At 33.3% G+C, this 26,758-nt stretch overlaps 4 protein-coding genes across 8 annotated transcripts in view; 3 read left to right on the forward strand and 1 right to left on the reverse strand.

Annotated features, from left to right (window-relative positions):
• Positions 1 to 5,456: 5,456 nt before the first annotated feature.
• LOC108689406 (WD repeat-containing protein 78) lies at positions 5,457 to 8,544 on the reverse strand. The gene is made up of 4 exons (XM_018196161.1): positions 8,087 to 8,544; positions 7,355 to 7,748; positions 6,388 to 6,957; positions 5,457 to 6,263 (listed from the first exon to the last, which is right to left on the reverse strand). The coding sequence occupies exons 1-4, from the start codon at positions 8,542 to 8,544 to the stop codon at positions 5,457 to 5,459; spliced, it is 2,229 nt and encodes a 742-aa protein (XP_018051650.1).
• An 834-nt stretch (positions 8,545 to 9,378) lies between these two features.
• Positions 9,379 to 15,306, forward strand: LOC108691123 (protein zer-1 homolog). 2 transcript variants are annotated; one of them, XM_018198787.1, is made up of 9 exons: positions 9,379 to 10,514; positions 10,601 to 10,916; positions 11,069 to 11,366; positions 11,510 to 11,715; positions 11,838 to 12,009; positions 12,165 to 12,488; positions 12,606 to 12,755; positions 12,934 to 13,186; positions 13,301 to 15,306. In XM_018198787.1, the coding sequence occupies exons 1-9, from the start codon at positions 10,052 to 10,054 to the stop codon at positions 13,501 to 13,503; spliced, it is 2,385 nt and encodes a 794-aa protein (XP_018054276.1). In that variant the 5' UTR covers positions 9,379 to 10,051; the 3' UTR covers positions 13,504 to 15,306. The 2 variants fall into 2 exon arrangements, with proteins under 2 accessions (XP_018054276.1, XP_018054268.1); XM_018198779.1 differs by having other exon boundaries at positions 12,934 to 15,306.
• An 861-nt stretch (positions 15,307 to 16,167) lies between these two features.
• LOC108690732 (zinc finger CCCH domain-containing protein 13) lies at positions 16,168 to 25,002 on the forward strand. 4 transcript variants are annotated; one of them, XM_018198197.1, is made up of 13 exons: positions 16,168 to 16,425; positions 16,915 to 17,010; positions 17,330 to 17,520; positions 18,011 to 18,075; positions 18,203 to 18,280; positions 20,485 to 20,951; positions 21,632 to 21,791; positions 22,165 to 22,323; positions 22,413 to 22,904; positions 23,006 to 23,144; positions 23,246 to 23,465; positions 23,545 to 24,056; positions 24,615 to 25,002. In XM_018198197.1, exons 2-13 carry the CDS (start codon positions 16,985 to 16,987, stop codon positions 24,638 to 24,640), a joined length of 2,535 nt encoding a protein of 844 aa, XP_018053686.1. In that variant the 5' UTR covers positions 16,168 to 16,425; positions 16,915 to 16,984; the 3' UTR covers positions 24,641 to 25,002. The 4 variants fall into 4 exon arrangements, with proteins under 4 accessions (XP_018053686.1, XP_018053669.1, XP_018053677.1 ...); XM_018198180.1 differs by having other exon boundaries at positions 16,169 to 16,425; positions 23,243 to 23,465; XM_018198188.1 differs by having other exon boundaries at positions 16,169 to 16,425; positions 21,635 to 21,791; positions 23,243 to 23,465.
• A 629-nt stretch (positions 25,003 to 25,631) lies between these two features.
• LOC108690756 (adrenodoxin) overlaps positions 25,632 to 26,758 on the forward strand; it is a 2,072-nt gene continuing 945 nt past the window's right edge. The window contains 1 exon segment of the mRNA XM_018198210.1: positions 25,632 to 26,138. Within this exon segment, the coding sequence (XP_018053699.1) occupies positions 25,983 to 26,138 (156 nt within the window). The 5' untranslated portion in view covers positions 25,632 to 25,982.

A 26,758-nucleotide genomic window follows, 5' to 3' on the forward strand; every position in this document is an offset into this window, starting at 1 on the left:
TATTTTATATAAAATATATTTTATATAAAAATTTTTGATTGTCCTATCATAAACTATCTTATTGTTAATTTCTAACGATTATTTTCTATAATTATTACAAAATATATTATTACAAAATAATAATTAAATATTCTTTTCATAAAAATGTTTCTTTTTCTGCCAATAAAAAGAGTAGAAAATGTTTTATCTCTTACAATTAAAACCTACTATATACATTCTTCAAATAGAGTAACGATGTTCACGTATTTATAGCGTGTAAGTATTTCTCTTAATACCGGATAGCCAATAGGAAAAAGACGCAATCCCGTCATAGAATTCTCTCTCTTTCTCGTCCTTTTCCAGAAGATCACTAGCGATCGCCATGTGTAACTTGATAAACAAGTTTACTCGAGGAAGCCAGTATCTTATATACATGCTTACACTGGGTGTTCCAAGCAGACTGAATACTAATTGTTAAACGTGCTCTGCAAAATAAAGCGTGCTTGACTATTTTTAAATGACGAATGCGCTTGAAAAGAACGTTGTCCTGTCACTGACACGATTTTATATATTTCTTTTTCATTTTAATTAAATTAAAATTAAAAAATTGATATTCTTATATCATGATTATGTATAATATATTATACATATATGTATATAATTACTAAGAGTATTTACTAAGAATAGTTGATAAATTTTTTCAAAATAAAATCTTATCTGCTGCAAACAATTACAACAATTAATAACTAATTAAGACATACGCATTAGGCAAAGTTATCATATTTTAATAATTCAGTCAGTAGTCATATTATATTTATTTTTTTTTAAATCATTTATAAATTTTATAATAATTTTATTTAATAAACGATTTATTGTGTACTCAACAAATATAGTCACGCTAGAGAATGAAAATTTAAATGTCAACTACTTTGAAATACTAGGATTATCTCATCCATAAATTCTTATGCACTTGATAATTTTCAAATAACATATCTTGATCAGTGTACATTACTTGTCATTTTCTGAACTCTGAACTTTCACACGTACATGTTCATGACTGGTGAAAGGCACCAAGAGAAGAGAAATAAGACATTTTCGTGATCCCACAAGAATCAAATTTAATCGTGCAAGATTAAATTTTAACACATTGATCTCAAATATTAACGAGGCAATTAACTGAAATGTAGATATATTGATAAAATATATACTATCAGTCAAATGTAATACATTTTGTTTTATGCGCAAACAATTCGTTTCAAAAATAACAACAAAGTGAAAGACGATTTTTTTTATAACTTCATTTGAATATTCAAGATTATAGATATTGTAAATATTATAATTATTATTAATAATTTAACTAAATACCTCTTGGTTTATATGTATATTTCAAAGCGTCGATGACTCTGTGATTAGATTATTAAGTTGGGTATCACATAGCATTAAAAGAGTATTTAGAAAAATTATAAATAATCTAAGAATTGCTACGCATAATTAGAAAGTACTCAATAATACTTAATCAATTAAAAAAAGGAAAGAGTGAGATTGAAACTTTTTCAACCAGCATCCGTAATCGCAGAAAGATCTCGATAGTGCATTTGGCGACGATTAATCATCTCTCGTGCAATTAAAGATATTAATTTCAATGCGACCGGACACGGCGATAAAATCGATTTTAGTGATCAATCGCGCGAGCTCTCCTGCTAATAATTCGAGTCGCGATTGATTTATGTGCAAATACAATGTTGCTCGCTTCCATGGTATTTTCTTTTTCCTCTCTTCCCTTTTTTTTTCCCTCTTTCTTTCTCATGCTAGCAACTCGTACAACACGTTTGCCTTTGCATTCGCGAAAAATAAATGCATCAGCCATATGACACATCCATCTTCATTTGACGGCCTTGGCCCGAGTATCATACCGATGTTTTTGCCGACAAGAATTTGTGAGAAGCAAAATGATTTACTTATTTTTCTCCAATGAGGAAGAAGTGCGAGAAAGATGGATAGTTGTGGATAAAAAAATCGATGTTAATGATATAGAGTTTAAGATTCAAAAATATGTCTAGCTTTTCCAGAAAAATTTAAAAAATTTTTGAAATAGAATTTGTAATTTTAATCTATTGAGAAATTTATTAAATTTGTAAATGTCTTTTACTTTTTTAAAAAATAAGATTTATAAAATCTTATATGGATATAATAATAATTTACATAATAATGTACATAATAATGTACAGATTAATTTATAGAATGCACTTCACTAACTATAATTTTATAACATTACAATTTATATTTTATAACTTATATTTATAATTTATTGTATAATACTTACAGAAAGAGAAACTAAATTATAATAAATAATATATTCTTGATTATGAGTAATAAATAATAATAAAAAATCAATTAAAGATTTTGTGTACTTACGTATAATCGTATATCATTCGTTGCGTCCAGCAACGTCGTCGTTCATATCGTACATTCAGTATATACGTGCAAAATTCCGCGAACACTACTTGCGAACTTCTACAAGAGATACTGTAGACGCAATAATATCACAAAATAGCGTTTTTGAAAGCTACTTTCAAAAATCTAAGAATTTAAAATTCTTTGTCACGAATAAATTTGTAATTGTAGTTGGACAAATATTTCGACTACTTCTTCTTTTACTGATCATTAAATTCTTTTTATAATGCATTCGTATACTCATATATATACATTTATACAATATGAATTTAAAATATTAAATTAAATATTTAACATTCTTAAATCCAATCTATTTATAGAACTTAACAAAAATTTTAGGTTCTTTTAGAGCTGTGGGACACAAAAATGTAAGCAGTAATTAGAAAATCAACATGTTGGATTTGTTACTGTTTAATTATTTTTGTATGGCCCTTACCGTGCAAGGTCATCAGCCTAGAGACTACAATTTAAAGATGGTTCCGCATCATTGGGAACTGCGGTACACATCCAAGTAGTCTAATAAGAAATACAATGCTTAACTGTACTGTTTAAAAAATTTGCAGAGAATATATCCTTAATAACTAATTTAATTTAAAAAATTATTATATTAAAAATTATTATATAATATTATTAATAAGAATAATAATAACAATAAATTTCTCCCTCCCTACTGTTATATAATCAATTTCTATCTTCGTAGGAACTTTCTTTCTTGTAACTTTCTTTTTCTCAGCTACAAGTTTCTTTTCTTGACTTTGACTTTTTTTTATAAATATTAAAATTTCTTTTTCTCTTCTTCCTCTTCAAATTTTTTCTCCTTTTCAATGACTGTAATAATAATGCTTTCTTCTTCTTTAATAACTAAAAGTTTCTTTCCCTTGATCAATTCTTTTTAATTAATGGTTTTTTTGTTCTTTTCAAAAATATGTGTATTGTAAATGTAAGCTATCGCTGATCGTAACTACGATCGGTGCAGCCTAACGTGGATTCCTGGCGCGCGTGTGTGTTAATGCCGACGTGATTCTACTGCCGAAGTGATCAGGTTCGCTAATCACCTCTTTTCTCGATGAGCAAAAGAGGATTTTCTTTCTTTACACACGTATGATCACTTGCAGAAAGCACCGATTTAATTTTATTCGATAAAACTCTTCGTAAAACGCAACGCCAATCTGAATATCGTAAAACTGACAATGAGTAAGAAGATTGCGATGATGTATAAGGCACTCAGAGAATTTGGGGCTCTTACCTAATTTAAAGTCAAAATTCTATTTGAAGCACATTTTTAATAAAAAAAATTTCGCAATTATTAAAATTTGTAAATTAATTTTTGCAATTTTTCCAGACAAAATAATTAATTTAAATAATTTAATAAAACTTATTAACTTAATTAAAATTATTGTACATCTTTTATTCCTGATAATTCGGATTCCTGATAAGTCAGATACTAAGTAACAATCAAAATCAAATAAAAATAAAAAAGAAATAATTTGAGAAATATACTTGTTCATTTAAAATTTTAATTTTTATTCTAATTATACTTTTTGCAAGCAAAAAATGTTATAAATAATCTGTGATTAAAAAAAATAAATGATAAATTGAATTCACGTTGGATAAAGAATTAATAGATAAAAAGATAAAAATAATGTAGCGATAATTCCTATTAAATTATGATTAATCAGTTAATTCTATTATTATCAATTAATTTTATTATTTTTTTAATCTCCAATTTATTATATTATTCTTGTCTTGTCAGTTATTAATTTCATGTTCCTATTAAAATGATCATTCACTTCATTAAATGTCATCCGAAATATTCTGTTCAATCACATAGATTAGAAAATAAATGTTTTATATAAACGTTAATTATTAAACCAACAACAATCTTGCCGACATCATAGAATTTACGCTCACTCGATCAAAATTTCGAATACACATCATGTTATTCATATTATATAAGAATAAAGAAAACTATTTAATCTTTCTTACTTAATATAAAATAATCTTATAATTTTATCAGTATATCATTTCTTTACTAAAAATATAAATAGCTCACTCTGTCAAAATCCATATTGCTCTCCAGTATTATCATTCATTACCAAATTATTCTCGATCTTGCCTAACAATTACGATAATTAACTTACGATATTCACATCGTCATTCTACTCTTCCGAAGAGGATTTAAAACTTTGCCTCGCTCTTTTTTTCGTCGAATAAAATCCGTTATTCGATGCGATTGCTGGAATCTTGATATTTCTAGGGCGATTCGCGTTATCATGGAGAACGGTCTAAGAAGAGGACTTAGAATTCGCGTAGAGTTGAGCGCGGGCGTAATAAGAGACTGCCTGCTGACGGCGGTAGCCGCGGTTCGTGCCCACAAGCAGCAGCAACACGGAGGAGAACAGGGCAGGGTGAGATGACCCCTCTCTCCTCTCACACACCGGAAGGCTTCAGGCCTGGGCCCCGTTCCCGGCCCCGGCTCCGGCCCCAGCCCCGGCCCCGGTCTCGGCCTGAAGCCGCGTGCGAGCGGGCCCCGCTGGCGGAGACCCCGCGGCGAATCCAAACGCTCAGTTTGCTCCCTCCTTCCCTCCCTTCCATCCTCTCTCAAGTGCATACTCTCTCTTGTCGTGATGAGGTTCACGATGCCGCAATCGGCAGACTCGAGAGGGGTCCCCACGTGTCGGAAGAGCCTCTCGACTACAGTCGATAATAAAGCAGCCTTAAATAGAAATCGTCTACATACGATGAATTTTTTTTTTTTAAAGGCAATTATTTTCAATCTTTGTTAAAAGAGTATTCCTTTATCATTTCTGTCGTTATATAAAAAAGCTTGTTGATATAAAAATCTATATCTACTGCATATTCTCAAAGAATTAGTTTTACAATTTATGCGTAATCTTTTCCATTGATCCATTTTTGTGATCGTGATCTTCTAACTTAATTAAAAAATATCTTCACAAAAGTATAAATAAATTTCTGTTTTTAATTTAATTCTTTTTGTACTTACCTCGTCAGGAATCGAATGATCAGAATGGTGGGCCGAGTTTCTTCAATTTCCTTAACAAATCCGGTTTAGTTATCAATGCCTTATGAATAGACTCAATTAATACTTTAGTTTGATCATAGGGTGGAAACGGTATGCCTTCGAGATTGTAGACGTAAACGGCACCCTCAATATCAGCGATCACTAATTGATTCCCATTCGCTGTAAAACCAGCAGCAACTAATCTCACTCCGTTCGGTGAAATCGTTATAGATGCTGGAATATGCGTTTTTCTATGAATATCCCACAGGCAAATCTGGTCGTTTACAATGCTGGCGATAATAGTGGAACTTGTAGGACTCCAACAAGCGTTCCTTACGCATGCCATCGCTGTCGATAGGGTGATAAGTGGCTCGGTAAGACCCTCAGCCCAGATCCTGATGCACCAATCAGCGCCGCAGGTTAAAAATAACTTCTGACAAAAGGGCGAGAACTCAAATGAGTAAATTGGACCGTCATGCGCCAGAAAACTGTCCACGTGCTGATACAAGTAATTTGTGGAGCATCGATAAATACAACCTTCATCGGAGCCGACAAAGTAAATGTTGCTGACAATGGGATGTTTTCGCAGAATAAGTGCACTTGGTTGGCGATTGATGGGCACATCGTAAGCCACACAATGATCTGTTCTAGAAACCCCATTTAGTTTACCTTCGATTCTATATAAACGCATAATCTCTGTGGCAAACAAATCTTCTGCCAAACGATAGCAGTATATCCGGCCATCTTGATCACTAGTATAAATTTGTTCTTGGTAATTAAATTGCTCATCGCCGCTCCACCATTGAACCTGGTGGAAAAAATTAAATATTATCAAAATTGTACCGTAAATTTCAGAATTAATAAATAAATTAAATATAGTGCGCGTAGCATTAAAGTTAGAATAATAATATCGCAATAAGTAATATACTTACTTGCCAATGTGGTGAGCAAGCTGTCGATGTCTCTCTATGACTTCGCCTGATGATATTCACTTCTTTTGCGCTAACATCAATAACTTTCACACTTCCATCATAGAAACCGATTGCCAGAAGATTCGGTCTTTCTCTGCTCCAATCGATATCGGATAATGGACTATCAAAGGCATACTCGCGACCAGGTTGGCTAGGATTTTTGGCACACCAGATCAACAGTACTCCATCCGCCTTGTTAGATCCGGTTTTAGCGCCATAAGCAACAGCGAGGACGCTCGCGTTGGCCGGATTCCAGCGAAATGCAGTCACAGGACGATTGTGCACCATTTCAAATGCGAATGTCCACAGCAAATCCAAGTGATAATCGAATTCCAAATCCAGAGCGCATGGATCGCGTTTAATTAAGCCAGTAAAACGTTTTTGCGCCTCTGCGAATACATTGTTTGCAATTATACGTTCCATTATGGTTACCGCATACAAGAACTCTGTCTCTCGACAAATACGAGACAATTGCTCCTCGGGGCTTTGATCAGGAATTGTTTCAGGTTCAGGGAGTTTGTATCGGAGTTTCTATTACAAAATGGAAATCTCTTTGACATCTTTTGTAAAAAAATTTCTATATTTTTTAAATTGATCTATATTATTTCATTAAAAAATATTATCATTTTCCGAAATATTAAAAATTTAAAAACTTTAGAAAATCTTTAATCTTTAAATATTCTTTTTCTCTGTTTCATCCTGTGTGGACACATTGTATCTATCATTTCAAAACTCTTTCTTTATATTTAAAGATTTTCTCTAAATTACATTAATTTTTCGTTTATAGAAATAATATGACAATATAATTTTTCCAATTATCTACATATATGTGCACATACATAGAATAAATGTTTTTTTTAATTTTCGCGATTTAATGAAAATGCATAATTGCTTTTTTAAAAAGTTTATAATTCCACATAATTTGTACCTGCGCTTCTTGCATTCGATGTATCGATTCTTTCGTGTGTACTATCATATGTCCGTTCTTCTCTATCATCAGTTCCGGTGCCGCATAAGTATCATGGATCACCCAGTTATTCATAATCATCCCTTGATTCCTGCGGGACCTCAGGCCGTAGTAAGTGCCACGTGATTTCGTCAACACATGTATCGTCTGCGTCTCGACATTCACTAGCTTCCGATCGGAGCCCGGACCTATTGTTACATACTCGTAATTCTTATTTTCCTGTTTTATCGCCTGTCCTTCGAGCGTTCGCAGATCCCCAGTCATCTGCAGCATCTCGAATATGAAGAATGTCTGCGTTTCCTTTAAGGTGATTGTCACAGTTTCCGGACGTGTCGCAAATATTGCTGAGTCGTCGCTGTAAATAAATATTCGACATTAAAAAAATATCCTGTATTTATTTAAATCTATTTTACGTATATCCCAGACGACATCACTTCAAGACAGCTCCAGTTTAGGATTGTCTTAAAATAGTTTTATAATAATTAATATTATAATTTCGCACTCAACAATAAAAATGTAATGCAAAAAAAATTATATAGTGTTAAGTACAAAATTATTAAGTTAATATTAATTAAGTTATTTTCAGTTGGTCGAATAAGATATTTCTCATAAAAATACGATAATGCTCCAAAAGTAAAGTTAAATTTACATCGCTTAGAAATAATTAAAACATATAACATAAACTACTGTTACCTAGGTAGAAAAAATGGCAATGGCGCGACATCTTCATCTTTCTCCGTGGGCAAAAACTCACAAACCTGTGTCGACAGTAGACTTTCTATCTGTAAATCATCGGATAAAGACTTAAGAAGGAGAGAAGAATTAGTCACGAGACCGCTGGCTCTCGAAGAAGCTATCTGCAGTTGGGAACCGCTTCCGGTCTGGAATAATCCAATGGTCTCCAAAGCGGTCGTCTGATTCTCATCAATGGTGCTAAAAGCTGCATGGACTAACGGTTTTGGTGTAACATCCATATTCTCGTGAATGATCCGAAAGGCCTGTCGTTGTTGAAGAAGAATCGAAGCGACATTCCGATCGCACCCCGTCTTGCGGACTCGTCCAAAAGCACCGAGCTTTATCTTGGACGAAGTAACGCTCGGAAGCATCCTGGAGGATGTCCGTTGTGATGATTCGAAATCACCGGTTTTCATTCTGCGAATGCCGAATAAAGTTTTATAGATCCAAACGTCTGGAGTAACGTTTGAGATTAGTAAAGACGCGAGCGGAGTTTGGAGCAAATGCAAGTATTTACCACCATTTTTCGTGGTTCCTTGGAAACGCGAAAAATGGCGGTAATTTAATCAATTTTGAATGTATACATAGAGATTGAAAGAAAAACAAAACGCACAGAAATTTACACCAAATACTTAAAAAAAAATGTTCAAATGTTTCAACTGTATATGCAGGAAACAGGAATCTTAAAGAGACAAGAAATAGTACATTATTTATTTACAACAAAAAAATATTTTTTAACCATTAGCACTAAAATTTTATCAATATTGTTTATAATTATATTAATAAAGTTATGTAATAATTTTAAATAATTATTTAAAGTTATATTAATAATTACATTTTATCTTGAATCTACAAAGCAATATATCTATATTTAAGTCAAATTTGAGCGAATCTTGCTGGAAAGATTTTGAAAACTGTATATGATTCTACGTGAGCCAATGAGTACGATCAACGCGATGATGCAAACGCTTCGAAGCGTTTTTTAATTGGTCAGTTTGTAAAATTTTTTTCTTCTAATTGATCCATGAAATGTTTCAAAGCATTTGTAACGAGACTTTGACCACAGCCAATGTCAAATGCCGTGTAATCGAGTTAAAAGTTAATGGAATATGAATCGAATTTTCTATCATCATTAGGCATATATAAACAGAAAACTGAAAATTATTCTGTGATACGAATTTAAAAGTAGAAACTCTCAGTGTAAGTGCAGCTCTACTCGCTACACTTGAATTGGATAGCATTTTTGCTCCCTCACGGCTATACATAGCATGATAATTTCAGTATGATCGATAAAATTACTTAAGATAACGTAGTGATATGTTAGAAACGTCGTAGAAGCTAATATATTTATTACGCGGTGCGTGTACTCGCGTAGGTAGACGATGTCAGCGAAAGGAAAGAAAAGAATACACAGGAAGCGTGAAGGTGGTGGAAACAGGGGGTGGGGATGGCAGCGACAGTGATGTGGTAACAGCTGTAGCTTCAAGCTTTTCGAAGAATTTTCGAACAAAATCGTATTAGTGTCTTTTTTTTTAATACGTATAATCATAACATTGATAGCTCCGTGAATCGTAGACCACGTTGGAATACATTGAAAGTTGAAGTGTCGCACATCCGCAGGAGGCCAGACGCGAATCCACGAATGTCGGTGGACGCGGTGATTGCGGCATATATAACTGCATATAACGCGCAGTGCGGACGAAACAGCTAAATGTGGTGTCGGCGTGAGCATTTGTGACGCGCGCCATGTCGCGCGTTCCCAGCTGATCCTACGTTTGACATAACGTGCACGTATTCCCGCAGACGTTCTGTTCAACAGCAGCACCGAAAATAACGTAATTACGAAGAAGATATAACCGCGCGATCTTCCTTGATGCGTGATTCAGTCGTGATCTAGTAAAATCCGAGCTGTTCCGAGAGAGAATGGCGGAGCTGGATGACTTATTTCACACGGATCAATATGTAGGCCCGGAGCGCCTTACTGATTTGTGCTACAAACTGATCTGCGAGAATCTTGACATTATTTCGATAAAGGGAAGACGCGGCCATCGGATACTACGAAAGGGAATAACCTTCCCGAGCGAGATATGCGACAAGATTATAGAATACGCGCAACGTAGTGAGGCGACCGAGGATGACGATTGCTTTTTCTCCATTTTCAAAAATCTAGCGGCGACCCGACTGAAGCATGTTAAGATCTCTAATTGCAGCCTGACCGACACTTCGGTTCAGACGCTTGTCAGCCACAAACTTTATGATTTAGAACTCACTGATTGTAGTAATGTAACAGAAATCTCTATTGAACATATTAATGCCAATTCAGAGAACTTACACAGTTTAGCATGTTATGGAACTTCGATGATTATACCTTCTAGTTTAAGTGCCTGTAAGAAACTATTGTAATCCATGTATTCTATCCTAACGTGATCCAATATGTATGGATTATTAAACTATCTATAATCTTTGTTACAGCCGGCTCGTCCAACAATTATGTCCAACAATTACAATACTATGGACGAGATTACCAAACACGAAGATACGTTTTCAAAACGCCGAATTTAAAGCGACTGGCATTAGCATATGTAGGAATACCTTCATCAGAATATGCATTGCTACTAGCAGGATTAATGAATTTGACGCATCTAGATTTATCCAATAGCTGTAACATTGATACTTTTGAATTTTATCACTTGGTACCAAATTTAGTATCCTTAGCTTTGTACAACGTTAAGGTCAATACTGACCCAAAATCTTTTGTTAAGAACATCTGTCAGTTGAAGAATTTGAGGTATATTATAAAACTTGGATTATACTTAAATAATATAATTATTACATTATTTAATTAGAAATTTTCTTAAAGATGCAAGTATACAATTAGATGATACGCAAACTAAGCTAAACTGTGTTAAACATATAGATTCATATAGAATATTTTTTTAGGCACTTGGATATTTCTCAGTCGTGTCATAAACAGGGACAGTTTGAGAATCCTAATAAGATCTTGTCTGACCTAGTGACTGGTCTACCTCAGTTGGTTTCTTTAGACATCGGTGGCACAAACCTTGCAGGGAGAGGTGTAGCTGAACGTCCCATAAATACAAATATTGAAGACACCAATTTTGGACAGCTTTCCGATATACCAGGACTCGCATCTAAAATACATAAGCCATTACAATTTTTAGGACTTTATGGAACTACTCATGGTGCTTGTAGAAGACATGATATACCAGCAAAAGTGGTAAGATATACAAGATGTTTTATAATTCATACCTACTAATTACAAGATGAAAAATTTTTAACTATTTTTTGCTTCATTGCAATAAAAAATTAAATAAAAAATATTTTTAATTTATTTATGTATTTTCTCGTGGTTTGATTTAGGTCGCTGGAGATGCAAATGAGGATCAAATACTGATCGCAGCTCATGTTTGTATGGACAATAAACAAGAATTATTGCAAAAAGTATTGAGCGATTTATACCATGTATTTAGATTTGAAAATTGTCATAGAATGGATCAAGCACTATGTACTGTCTTGGAAGCGATGGAAAAGCATCCAGCTCAGAAGCATATACAAATATCTGGAAGGTATGTGCATAGATACACATTCTATAATTTATAAATTGCCAAAAGAGACAACTGCAATATTTGAGAAAGCAATTTGTTAAACATCAATAATTACAATTTTAATTTTATGTCGTATATAACAGCGCCACGTTATTTTACATAGTAAAGATGAAGGAAAAGGGTGAATTAGTAGCACGAATGAAGAAAAGGATTATCAGTACTCTCCTTGCTGGTATGAGTACACATAGAGATGAAGAAACTATGATGCGGAACGGTTGTTTGGCATTGTGTCAATTCCGCATACCACATGACGTGGTTTGTATTACTTTGTTTTTTTTTATGTTGCATATTACATGATTAAATATTATTAGTTTTTTATATTAAATCTTTTGCTATCAAATTATAAGATATATTGTAAACAGAAAAGTTGTACCTTTATGTAATAACCATTTATCAATTTATTTGTATAGATGTCCAATTATGAAACCCTTGTAAAAGTACTTCTACATTCAGCCAAACACTCGGAACCAGAAAGTTTCGTTCAAAGAATTGGCATATATCTATTGAACTCTTTAGCTTGTCAAGTGGAAGGTAAAGAGAAAAGATTACTTGGCAAATTGGGTTGTGTTAAGACTATGTTAGAATTGGTGGAGTACAGGGTGGAGACAAATATATTCGACGATGTATTAGAAGTCGCATGGTCGACTATGTGGAATATGACAGACGAAACGTCTATAAATTGCGAACGATTCTTAGATGAGGAAGGCATGGCACTCTTCCTGAAATGTGTACAGGTATGTTTTACAATGTATGTTTGATTATAGGCACTACAGTATGTACTTACAATTAGCTTAAGTGTGTATATGCATGTAATTTTCTTTCTATTAATAAATATTCTCTCGCATATCTAGCAATATCCGCATAAAGAAGAACTATTGAGGAATATGATGGGTTTGCTCGGAAATGTGGCAGAAGTCGAATATCTTCGGATCCATCTTATGCAGGAACGATATGTAACTGTCTTCGCCAATCTGTTACGCTCTAATAGTGATGGAATCGAGGTTTCGTATTTTTTTTTTCTTCTCTCACTTTTCCTTTTTTTTTTCAATTTTTTGTAAATTATCTATTTCAGTTTTATTCGAACATTTTTTATCAAATTCAAATTTTATCATGTTCAAATTTCTAATATGCTCTTAAACATATATATTTAAATATATATATATTTTTCGATTTGTATAGGTTCCATACAATGCTGCTGGTATATTGGCACACATGGCATCTGATGGTGTCGACGCTTGGACAATAGAAAAACCAACTCGTAAAGAGGTTCTTAAATACATGGTACAAGCAATTGAAAGTTGGGACTTAAATGCAGAACGTAATATTAATTATCGTTCGTTTGGACCATTATTACGTCTACTGGATGTGTATCATACTCCTCCATGTCAACATTGGGCTGCTTGGGCTCTTGCTAATCTCACTAAAGTATATTGTATGTATGCAATATTAATATTTTTTATGTCAAACACTTTAAATTATTTGCTGTTTTATATCTGCTCTATATCTCTGTCTTTTGCTATTTTACGATATAATCCGATTTTTTTAGCATTCAAATATTGTGCATTAGTAGTGAAAGAAGGAGGACTAGAGAAATTACATACAGTGATAGCGGATTCCAGACCATACGAACGTATAAAAGAACTCGCAAATTTGGTGATTGAAAATTGCTGTCAATACGAGAGCCATTCCGACGATGTAAATGTTTCTCATTCAGTCTTAGATTCGGAATATCTACGTCTGGATGGCTAAAAAAGATCTTAGTAACATCATTATGCACGTTGCATAACTTATATCGTTTCTTTAGGCAAAACAAATGATTAGTATTACAACATTATGATTAGTATTACAACTTGAACGGATAATAGCCGAGGAATAATTATATAGACGAATCAGAAAAACATGAGTGTGTTACATTAACTTGATAATAATAGATCTGTTCTTTGTAGTTGTACATGTCACACTTTCTGCACTTAAAATATGAAATAAGTATATATAATTAGACGGGAAAAAAAAAGAAACGATAAAAAGTACAAAAAGTGTAGCTACAAAGAACGAACCTATTTTTTCGATAAAAAAAAAGGAAAGGGATGGATGCTCAATATTATAATTACAAAAAGTTGTGTGTGCATATGTATGTATGTATTTTTTTTGTGTTATATGTGTGCATGGATTTGTATGAAGAATACGAAGTATTTTGAAACGAATATTCAATTTTATCCGCAAATATTCATCTTATGTATTATTGTTGATAATTAATGATGAATTACACCGAGAATCTTTCATCCAATCGATACATACGGTGTCACAAATGTTTTGCCATAAAAAATATTATTTTGAATACATTCAAGCAAATATATCTAGATATTTGTGCATCGTAATTGCTGATTGTTGATAAATCAACTAAATTTATATTGATTTAAAAAACGGAAAGAATACGGGTTGCTATTTACTTTTAACCGAATGTGGTTATGCTCATGCATGTAAAATATACAGATGCTAAATTCATTGCAGATAACATTCTCAACGATGCATTTGTCACGCCGTGTGTATGTGTACATACATACATAATACGTTTTTAATATATAGTCGAGTCTCCATATTCCGTACATCTCTATTCTTAGGCCCAGTTACACTAAAATGTCACTTTGATTTTAAGAGAGACTTAAAACTTTATCTATCTCGTTTTAAAACCAAAAAGAGACAGAGAAGATACAGACAAAATTTTAAGCCTCACTTAAAATCAAAGTAATGTTGGTGCAATCAGGCATTAGTAATCTAAATTTTTGAAAATGATTACTGAAATCACGAAAACACAATGGCTGCGTTTAGCAGAGAAAGCAGCTTTGCAACTGTGTAAAATTCTTCAATATGATTGGTCTTGCCCTTAGCTCCTCATTGAGTCTAAAAGTATATTAAAAAATTTTACCCAGTTGCAAAGCTGCTTTCTCTGATGAACGCAGCCAGTGGATTAGATGAGAGGAATGGAGGAGAGAGAATAAAATTTATTTGTAATAATGAGCTAAATTAAGGAGGTACGACTACAAAGAGCGAAAATGAATAATCGCAGCTAAAGCTTGCACGTTTACTTGTCTTTAACTAATTATTAACTTTCGTACAATATGTGGATGTTCGGTTTTTTCTCTTACTTTGATTTTCCTTTTCTTATAGATAATAGTATAGATAATTCGTTCTCATTACATCAGGATTTTTCCAAGACATAAAAATGTGACAGGCTTAGAAGAATATTAAATGTGTAAATAGAATTGCAAAGGAGCAGTACATTAGATTTAAATGTTTTGTATGTTATCGTTATAATTACTATTAAAGAATCCTTGAGAAAATTAACTCTATCAACTAAGTCCCAATTGTACACGATCAAACATATATTTTCATCGAATTTTCAGATTTTCATAAGTTCTTGTTCAATAACAAGAATATATGAAGAAATAATTATAGATTATTACCTGCGCCAATATAATGTGACGATGTAACACATCAATGCATACCCGGTTTGTTCGATGTATAATATAGTATTATCTGAAATCATAATAATAATACGTATTTTATTCTTTTTTTCTATCCTTATTTTTTCTTTTTTTTTCTTTTTTTTTTTCAAAAACCATTGAGGCTATTTATATGGATTCAGTGACACAAATTATCTTGGTTCATCACAATAAAGTAGTAGTTGCAAAATAATGTGGTACCAATGATTTTATAATTGTAAAATTAATAATTAAAATTTAATTGATAATTCTAATTAAACAATTTTAGAAAATTAATAATTTTTTAAACAAAAAATTAATAATTCAAATATAAATTATATTTTATTTTCAATACTTATATCACTATTAGAATTATTAATTTTTTGTTATTATATAGAAAAAAATTAGATCGAGAACAATAAGTATATAATTCAAAATTTTGTTGTAATTAAAAATAATTATATTGTTCGAATAATTATTGGAATTTAGTCAAAATCCAGTTCTATATTTATCAATCACTTAAAAACAATCTGAAAATCTAAGAGCGCGTTCACATCTTGACGTGGAAATGCTTGCGGCAATATACGACGCGATAACGAAGAACATGTAGAAGCTGTAAGTTTATTGGCTGACCATATCATACGATTAAGGCAAATTGACCAATTACAATCGAGCACTTTAAAACATGATATGACATTTTGTGATTGTGATTTCGATTTGCTTGAAACTTTATGATAATGATTAAAATTTTGTACATACGTGTGACAGTCTTGACTTTCATAGAGAGCCATCTTCCAATAGAAATTTTTTTTCCAGGGATAAAATGTCCGTAGCCAAAGTCCCTAAAGAATTCATTCTGCAATTGGACGTATTGGACGTCGAAGGTGACGCATGTTCTTCGTTATTCGTGGCAGGGACGCCTATTCCAAAATGAGCGTGCCGACATTTTAGTTCGTGGTTGCTTGGTGGATGACTATTCGATTTGCTCCGGCCTTGGCGCGTTGAATGATTTTTTTCGGAGGAGGAGGCACGCAGTATCGTCGATCGGGGGATACTTGAGCGGTCCGTCGAGTAGGCCGCATACGTAATATACGTACGGGTGAATCAAGAAATCGATTGTAGACGCGTTCTTGTCGCAAGTGTCGCAACGCAACGAAGAGACGAAGGCTGCGACTCCCACTGGATTCGGGTGAGTTTTCTACATCGCGTTCATCACGCGTAAAATAGGATATCAAAATATGGCCATCGCCTTGAAAAATCGCGTTAATACGAGATTATTGACCCTTTTTATCGACTCGTAGCTCTCACGTGGGAATATATTTTCCTGAATATTCCGCGTTACGAAGGGCATGGATATCCTTCGCCACTTCGTGGCGCATCGTCACGTTGCTCGGCGCATCCGGTATCGGGATTTCGCCAACGCGAACAATGGACGCCGTTGTACTTACGAAATCTTTCTCGTGTCTGATCTTACTTTTTCCTTCCCTCGTTGAAAATCAATTTCGTTCGTGGATTTTTACGCGAAATTGCGTCATTCGTCAACGGAGTTCCAACTACGGTCGTGATTATTAATTGGAATAATGACTTGTAAGCGCAGAGAGGCTTAATTAATTGTATATTTCCTACGAATGTAATTTGTGCCACATACGTTGTACAAAAAAATTTATTTTGTTCATAGACCATTGGCGCTGTATCCACTACAGCCCCTTTCTCTTTCTCTCTGTCTCGTTCACCAATAAGTTGCAACCATGAGCTATGGTTACAACAAATACAGGTTGGTAATGTCCGTTTAATTACGCCGCGAGGATTTGCATTGGTTGAAAAAATTGATAAATACTTTATTTTGATGGCACTTTATTGAAACATCTTGAGCTACTTTAATATTATCTCTGTTTTTGCCTACCGTATTTTCACAATTTTATATTTTGTTAATATACTTGCTATGAGACTCGTTGTTCAATTATATAGTCATAAAGGAATCTTAATTTTTTTTTATTAAGACGCAAAGAGAAGACGTCAAGATATGAAACATGAGAGAAAAGAATAAATGCAATATGAGCGTAACAAGAAATATCTTTCTTTATTTCTTGTAGTTCCACCATGAGTTCTCGTGGTCGTGGATTTAGTTCTCGCGGAGGGGGTTCTTATAGGGGTCGAGGTGGAGGAAACGAGTGGAATGGTTCAGCAGGAGGCAATGTATCTAGAGGAGGATACTCTTCTTCGAGGGGTGGCAGATTCAAATATTCAACGACAAATTATGATTCTAGATCCAAATATAACTCAGGTAATATATAAACGTTAGATATTTAATAGTAACATCATTGGAAAACAATTATGCCCATGAACTAAAGATTTAATTTGAAAATTTTTGATATTTTCTTTATTTCGGTTGGATTTCTTAATTTAATTTCAATTTCAGTCTCTATGAGCATTAGAGAGTACACTTATAAGAGAAATTGAGGCTGTGCTCCATTTGGTGCTGCAAATGCTTCAAAGCATTTAATTGAACAAGACAACAAAATCTGTATTTTAGGATGCAATCCATTTGATGCTACTTTAATCTTTCAATTACAAAAAGAATTTTACTAACTGACCAATCTAAAAATTCTTCAAAGCATCAAGTGGATCGTAGTCTTAAAGCATTAAATAGAAAGCAGTCTAAATTGAAGATTATAAAATATCTAATACTTTACAGTATCACAAGTTGTGTATTAGATATCTTTGTACTGTGAAGTAAATGAACATTGTAATATTGATTATTATTGTATTTACAGGATCGGAAAGATATTCAAGCAGAGGCGGTCGTGGCGAACATTCGAATAGTTATAAAAGACCTCGTGTAAGAATACAAATTAATTATATTTCTATTTATTAAATTTATTTATTAGATTATTTATTGGAAGCGTTTTTGTGATATATTTCAGAATACTAAAATAGTTTCTTTTTTTTTTTTTTTTTTTTTTTAGGATTCTTATTCTGCCAGAGATGATCATCGATCATCAAGTGACTCAGCGCGTAAAAGGATAAGAAGTGATTCTTATCAGGTATGTATCTTCTCCTGTTTCTCTCTTTGTAATCTTTTTCTTCCGTTTCTCTATCTCTCATGAGATAGATGATTAATAATTTTACCTCTTTAGACCCAGCATTACATTGTAATGTATATCAAATTTGAAGACTTGTTGAAATTATTTAATTCTATTTTATCGTTATCTGAAATTGATGTACATAATAATGTATATGTTGGAAAAATAGTCAAAATTTTGAAAAAAAAATTAATTGTTTAGTGAATTATTTATTTAAGTATGCATAAACTGAATTAAACAAAATTTTTTTTAACATGGTTCCAATAAAATCAGATTTGAAGAGGTTAAGAGAAAAATATAGTACAACCTCAATATACAATGCTCTATATGATAATGTATGAATATTTCCCAACTTGGATTTCTATGAAAAATTTAATGAAAAATTTTTTTCAATAGAAGATTAAAATATTGTTATTTTATGTAATGTAACGATGGTCCTGAAAGTTTGTCACTTATAGATTGAAGTGTAACGTTTATTAAAAAATGAGTTACACAAAGGAATATTAAATGATTTCAGGACACTCGTATATAAGAAAAATTGGTATATCTTAAACAGAACATTTATAAGTTATCCTACTTTCCTTTCAAGCAACGCGAACCAACGGCTTCTCGAACACTCGTTCTTTTTGCGTTGGGGCGCTACTGCAGAGGAACGCTACAAAAACGTCAAATTATTAAAAGATGAATCATTAAAAGATGAAATATACCTAGATGGTATTTATACGATATTGCCCGCTGTCCGCACATATCCTAGTAAAGTTTGAGAGCTATTTGAAAAATCAATGACAAATTGAATGGATAGACGTGAGAGAGTTACATCATGTTATTCCCCGTTAGAAAACAATAAGTGCAATTATGCCGATTTATTATGCAGTAACGAGAATAAAGAGTATAGAGAAATTGTAGAGAGATAACGACGTCTTCTCAGGCATCGCCTTGTGACATGGGATTTTCATGAAATATCACCCATAAACATCGTTTAATCAATTATTTAAATTATATCACAAATGCTAAATTACAAGAGCACAAATTTTGATTAATATTTATACGTTCGTAGGCCTTTCCAATTGTTATATATTGGGACATGTTATCGACCTTGCGCATAACAAAAAGGGAATTGGGAAAGAATTAATATCTAATGTATGCATATCCCTACAGAATGATACTAGGGAAATACTTGGCATGCATGATACATGTGGGGGAGACGAGCGAAATATGGATATACAAGTGTATATATGTATATATAATATCGTTCAAACTATCTTATTATCAAACGCAACTATACGCATAAACATTCACAAATGATTACGTACATAACAACTTTGTTACTTTTATTCGATTCATCTTCGTGTATATGAAATATTTGACACATCACGCCTAATGACAGATATATAATTCGACTAAGTTGGAAAGGTCTATCGAGAGCATTATACGTACGTTATATATATACATACATCGTTGAATGACGACATAGAATTCGTTAGCTCGAGGGAAACGAGCGCTGCTACTACTCCCGAAATTGCAAATATCAATAGAAAGTACATTTTTATAACGAGGCAATGAAAAGATACTTAGGGATTCTTAATTATTTAGGGAAAATCAAATTGTATATCTAGGTGATACAATGAGCATAGAGTAATTACAATTATTAATCCCATATATGACGGTCATGACGCTGAATCATTTTAAACAATAGACAATTAGCACTGCATGCATGGTGATAATCGAATGATGAAATGCAAATGGGTTTGAAAACTGAAAATAGAAACATCAGTTAAAATTACAATGCCGACATTATGCTATTAATCGATCAATCAGTTTTTTATTCAGTCGATTGAGTTAGTCATTTAGCCATTTAGTCACTCAGTCGATCACTCAATCAATCCATCACTCGATGTCAGTCGGTTAGTCACTTGATTAGACTTAACACCAGTTGGACAGTAGCAATTAAGAGGTAAATATGACGTAGATAAATATGTACGTGCGTGTAGAAGGGGAGAAAAAGGATATGTATGCATAAGCACACATACGTGTATACTTATATGTAAATATACATACATACGTGCGTAGAATAAAATAAAATAGAATAAAAGAGAAAAAGGATGGGAGACGAAATAAAAAGAAAGAAATGCATGGAAGGAGCACAATTAAATTTGATTTGGCAGGGTGGAGGTAGCGGTAGCGGCTCACAGAGGTATTCATCGTACGGTTCGTCCACATCGGCGGCTTATGACGATAACAAGGGATCGTCATCGTCCAACGTATACGAGGACAAGAGACAGAGCGAACGCGCGTCATCGTACCACCGTTCGGAGGACCGTCATTCCGCATCACGGAGCTATGCGCCTCCGCCACCCCCTCGGATTAGCGAAATGGCACCGCCACCGACTCAGAGATACACCTCGAGTCGAGGAAGAATATCGCATCAGAGTTCGAATTACAGAGGTCGCATTTCGACCCGCGGCACCGGTGGTAGAGGTGGTGCATTTCATCGTGTGAGCTCTCGATCGGACGTCCTCATGGCTCGCAAGCGTACTCTGCACTCGCTCGACTATCGTCGAAAGCTGCTAGGCTCACGCTCACGAGACTACATCCAGCGTGTGCGCATGACTACTACTAAACTACGCAGGAGGTAATTTATTAATACAGTCACTTACCAAAAAAAATCGTACGCAAATACTATCTTCGTAGCCTGCTTGAATATTCTTCTTTGAAGTCGGTTCATGCAAACCGACTCTCGGTCGATGACCTGAGTGTCACAAGATAATTTATGAAAGCGAACGGACAAAATATACATGCGTGAATAAATGCCTAAGTAAATCGATTGATAAACAGTCAAGATGCAAACAATCATGAAACAAATATTCCACTGCCGACAGAGAGAAAGAGAGCTTTTTTCTAATAAAGAAGAAATCAGTGATGATACGTATAAACGCAATGTAATAACTTTCGATACGAGAGCTAAAATAATTGTACTTAACTCGTCATGAGACATAATTCTCTTTAGAGTTTATAGCGGTATGACTATATACTATTCATATCATATTTTTTGGCACGACCGAGAGTGTGCGAAGATATCAGAACGCGATGAAAAATAAAGAAAAATGAATAATAGACACTTTTAGCGTACACTACGAAACGCATTTCACATTTTGGGATATAAAGCCGAGATATTAAACCGATACTATCGCGATATTTTCTACGTATCATCTATAAGCAAGTCTTGCTCGATGATACAACGAAAGACAAAGAAGCACGAAAATGGAATGCTGGAAAGTAATATAAGTCAAAACAAAATTGCTGTGTCATTAGTAGCGGTACTACTAGGCTACCCGGAAGTAAAAAGGACTCGGGATCCGGGACCAGCGTGAAGGACAAGGATAGAGAGATGGCCAAAGCCATTAATGCAGAATTTTCCGATGACGATGACGAGGAAGATGATAATAAGAGTAATTGGGACGACGAAGAAAAGGTAATTCAGCAGTGGCGTTAGACAAGCTTATCGTTCATAATCCTGGTTTTAAATATATTATGTAACGCAATCGTTACAAATATGTATAATATAAATATTAGGAATCACACAAAGGACACATCTATTACATTGTTAAAATTTAATTTGCACGAATTAATTTTAATCGTTAGTGCTCGTATTAAAATTGCATGATATCGAATATCTAGCATTAAATTCTTAACAATCTTAACTCTCGCCGAGAGTTTGCTCATATATTTAATAGCATATTAAATATATATTTTATATAATGTTTTTAAATATGATGACAACACACATTTTCTTATATGTTTGAATAATTTTATGATGATATTTATTGTGCATCGACATTGTGTAGCCACATGAACGCGATGAAGAGGACATGGAAGAAGAAGATGAGAAGAAGAAAAAAGAGGATAAACGTAAGAAGGAAAAACAAGATAGAGAAAGGCAACATACCGAAGATGAGGAAGAAAAGGATGATGATATTAAAGAAGATGACGATCAGAAGCGAGAAGTGAGTTGTTTCAGCTCTATTATTACTAATTATTAAAATGGGTATACTATTGTTGTCATTATTACTATTTTATTGATATTTATTTGTAGGAGGATGAAGATGGTGATGATGAGGAACGTGATGAAAATGAAAAAGCGGAACGCGATAGAAATGCAGATTCCGAAGAATTGCCAAGTAGACGGGACGGTAGAAAGTTTATAAAATTGAAATGCCCGCATTGCGCCCATCACAGCGTTACGTTCAAAGAATATTCACTCCATCTATTCTCTGGACGTCATAGCGCGGCGATGAAACGTATTGCAGCTCGACATAAGGTCACTCTTACACGTATGCGAGTTGTTCAACGGCAAGAACAGAGACGTATTGAAGCTCGTGATGCAGCACGCGGCACTCTACCTTCTCGCACTATGTTCTGTGCTATTTGCAAATTAAATTACCGTTCTTTAAAAGCTGCCCATCAACTGTCTGAATCTCATCGCCAAATGAAACGATTCCTCACACCATTCTGTCGTGTTTGTCGTATTCAATTCCGATCACCAATGTTCTTTGAGACACATATGTGTTCCCTAGAACACATCAAGGTAACTCTTAATATTTCGATAATTATTTTAGTAATTTTACTAATTTTTTATTGGTATGGATAAGACTAATATAAATTGATTATTCTTTTCTTTTTTGTCAGAGAAAGAGTATACTGAGAGAAAGAATGAATGCAAATGGAAGTGGTGAAGCAGAGGCAGATTCGAGCGCACCAGAAGAAGATGACAAGGAAGTCAATCTTGATAATTTTATGACTTTGGATTCTGTAGGTGATGTAGATGGTATGTAACAAAAATGTACGAAATATACTAATTTGTTAAAGTTATTTTCTTCACAGTTAAATCTAATATCACTTTGTCTTATGTATTATTGTTTACAGAAGACGAGGAGACTAACGACAAGAAGAAAGAAAAAGCTGAGGGTGAAAGTTCAAGCGAAGCGGAGAAAAAATCAAAGGGCAAACAGATGATAAAAGTTGGTGCGGAATACATAAAACGTGTCGAAGTACAATACTGCGAGTTATGTAAAGTATATCTGCCACGCAGCGAAAATACAGAGCGAGCAGTTGCTTTACATTGTTCCACTCGCAGTCATCTTAAACGGTATATCACTGTTCAACAGGATAAGATAATCGGTAGGTAAAATATTAGTAGTATTTACAATATCGTATATGTGTTGCAGGTATGTGCGAGATAATGATGATAAGGCGCTTAGACGTCAAGCGGAAAGAATACATCTGCAATCGTCATCTTCAACGAATGTGAATTCTACCAATTCCACCGTGACTAATAATACATCGGATAATGCAAAGACTTCTCCTGTCAGTTCCGAGCCACAAGTATCTGCTACACCAGTATCTACTGCGGCTGATAATAACAGCGTTTGCGGCACAGATTATATTAAAATTGAAGAAGAAAAATCTAATAGCTTAGAATCTGAAAAGAATGCGAAAGACAGTAAGAATAATCAGGGGGATGAAGATGACGACGACTACCGTGCGCACGGTAGCGATAAAATGATTTGGGATGATGTCGACAAGGATTTAGGTGACATTTTAAGAGAGAGCGAGGCGGGAGCATCAAAATCGAGCGATGATGAAGATTCGCGTTACGATCGTTTTCGTAATTCGGACAAGAAACAGCCCGGAAAAGAAAAAGAAACTGAGAAGAGCGAAATCCTCGAAGATAAAAGCGGTAATAATAAAATTAAAGATGTAAAAAATTAAAATCGAAAGGACAGATGTTTTTCGAGCTTAATATTATCGTCGAAAATTGTCTTTTGTTATACATTTTCCATTTATTTGATTCATTTTCTGTTATGTCCGTTTCACTTTCTTTCAAATCTCATTCAATTGACTTTTTATAGAATCATGCAAATATACATTTTTTCAAGATATATTTTCTTTAATTGAACAAAAACAATTTCTGTGCATAATGTGCTACACGTGCGAAATATTTAATCATTATTACACGTTTCATTTTTACATTTGTATTGTATCTTCTTCTTCAGTTGAAAACATGTATCAGTTATAATATATCTAAATCTTGCAATTTTCAATTTATGTAATTTTAATATAAATATACATACATACATATATACATATAAGTATTGTATCATTGATATCATATGTTGCCGAAGGATTGTCATTGACATTGTCGAAACATAATAATTATATACACATACACACACACACACACACACACACACACATAATACATGAAATAATAAAATATACAAATTTCAATTTTCAGTTATTAGCTTGGAGGAAAGCGACTGAGCAATGTGTGCATCTCATGTAAGCACAATTTAAATATAGATTATCGATCACGTAATAAATTCTGCACTCTAGAATTATATGATTTTTTGCTAATACTTGAATTAAATTGTAATTTCATACGTGTGACTGTTATCGATTACTTTAGTAAATACTTTACTACTTTAGTAAATACTTTGCTGATGAAAAATTTTAGAGTGTATAATACTAATGTTCTCTAATACAATATTAGAAATAAATAAATTTCTCGTTCACTTAATGTAAACAAATTTCTTTGTATCTAAGAAGCATTTTTGTCTGTAATTAGTACGATTAACTACTAATGTAGCTGTATTTTATTTGCAAATAAACAGAAAGTCAGATACTCCTTGTAAAGTCTTTCTATTATTTTTATCCCTACTCAGCCCATGTATTCTGTATTCATTATGCAGTCGTGAACGCATAATGATTGCCTAACGAGTAACAGAATATAGACAGTTATTAGAACGATTTTTAGAAATTTAGTAATGTTTGACGTAATGTTATAATTGTTATATGTTTTTATATTTGTAGTACATAATGAAAAAATATTTGCATAATTTACAATTTGGACGATTTTAAAAAAGAAGTGTTTTGAATAAAAGTACTTTGTTCTTAATGCAAAGCATTTGAAATTTTAATATTCCCCTAATCAAGGAAGACTATCAAAATTCAACATTGTAACAAGAGAATGACAAAATCATGCATTTTTATTTAACGATTTCTACAATATTAGAATCTGTAACATTTTGAACGATTTATCCTACATACATTTATGTTGTACATTATTAACATCGTTATAATAGAATATTTAATTTAAATATTAAGAATTTAATAAATTAACAATTGTCATATGAGCGTTAAAGAAAGAGAAAAACAGAAATGCTAGCGTAGCATTTTGATATTGTGAAACCGATTACATATGCAATGACGTAGCCTACGCATGCGCGCAGAATCAGTTCGGAGAATTTTTACTTTCCAAGTATGCTTGGCACATGGTGGCACATGGATTCGATGGATCCGATGGATCAGTCGTGATTCGTCAGGGAATCATCAACGTCGAGCTATCGTCTTGAATCGGACAGTGTACGAGGGGTAAGATTGACGCGCTGTGTTTCGTTAAAATTCATCATTTTGGTGTTGATTGTAGTAAAACCAGCAGTATTTATAAGAACGGACAGATTGTGCGTTTGCGCAGACGTATTACGATCCGAAGTACGCGTGGACACGCGTTCCAACTGGTCTCTCAAACTTGATTTTCGGCTACGTCCTGAATAAAAAAACACTCGTGTATCCGTGCGAACGATTTGATGCTTGATATTGGATAATGGCACTGATGCGGGGATTACGATCGTCTTTTGTCTTAGGAACGAATTACGCATTCACGTACATGTCTAGTCAAATTGTCCCCGCGAGAACTGTGTCTCTCATGCAACCGCTTTTTAAGAATAAAGAGTAAGTAAAAAACATTGGAACAATGATCGTTTTCTCGAACAGAGCATTTGGAACTTTTAAATAACTTCGACCAAGTTCGGATTAATTTAATTGGTGCTCACAGTTCAATCGGTAAGATTGTTTACAAACTTGTACATACAATTCATTATTTTTAATCTAATTTCTTTTCACTTATCAGATAACAAATAGTGATAATTCTGCACACGTTAGAGCACTAAGTTACACTTGACAAGTTAATTGTCGATAATCAGAGTTTGGTCAAAGTAGTTAAAGTTCTTTATATACTCAGTCTTTATATACTTTCTACTTGACACTGTAACATTAAGATAATTAGTAAGATTAGTATTATTAAATGTTATTAATAACTTTTTCATTTTAATAATCTCAAAAAATGCCTCGTAAAAATTGCTACGAAGAAAAATTTCTAATACATGAGAAATTTTTAGATATATTTAACTAAACAAAATTACAAATTTCTAGATAAAATTATGTCTAACTTTAGCAATGTGTAAATAATTAATTAAAATTTGCATTGCTAAGAATTATTAATTCGTGAATATTTAAGTAAAATTAAACTTTTGTTGGTAAAACGATCACGAGGTGAAATATCAAAAATAAGTATGTGTGTGTGTGTGTGTGTGTGTGTGT

Source organism: Atta colombica, unplaced genomic scaffold (genome assembly GCF_001594045.1).
Source record: "Atta colombica isolate Treedump-2 unplaced genomic scaffold, Acol1.0 scaffold105, whole genome shotgun sequence".
Lineage (NCBI taxonomy): Eukaryota > Metazoa > Arthropoda > Insecta > Hymenoptera > Formicidae > Atta > Atta colombica.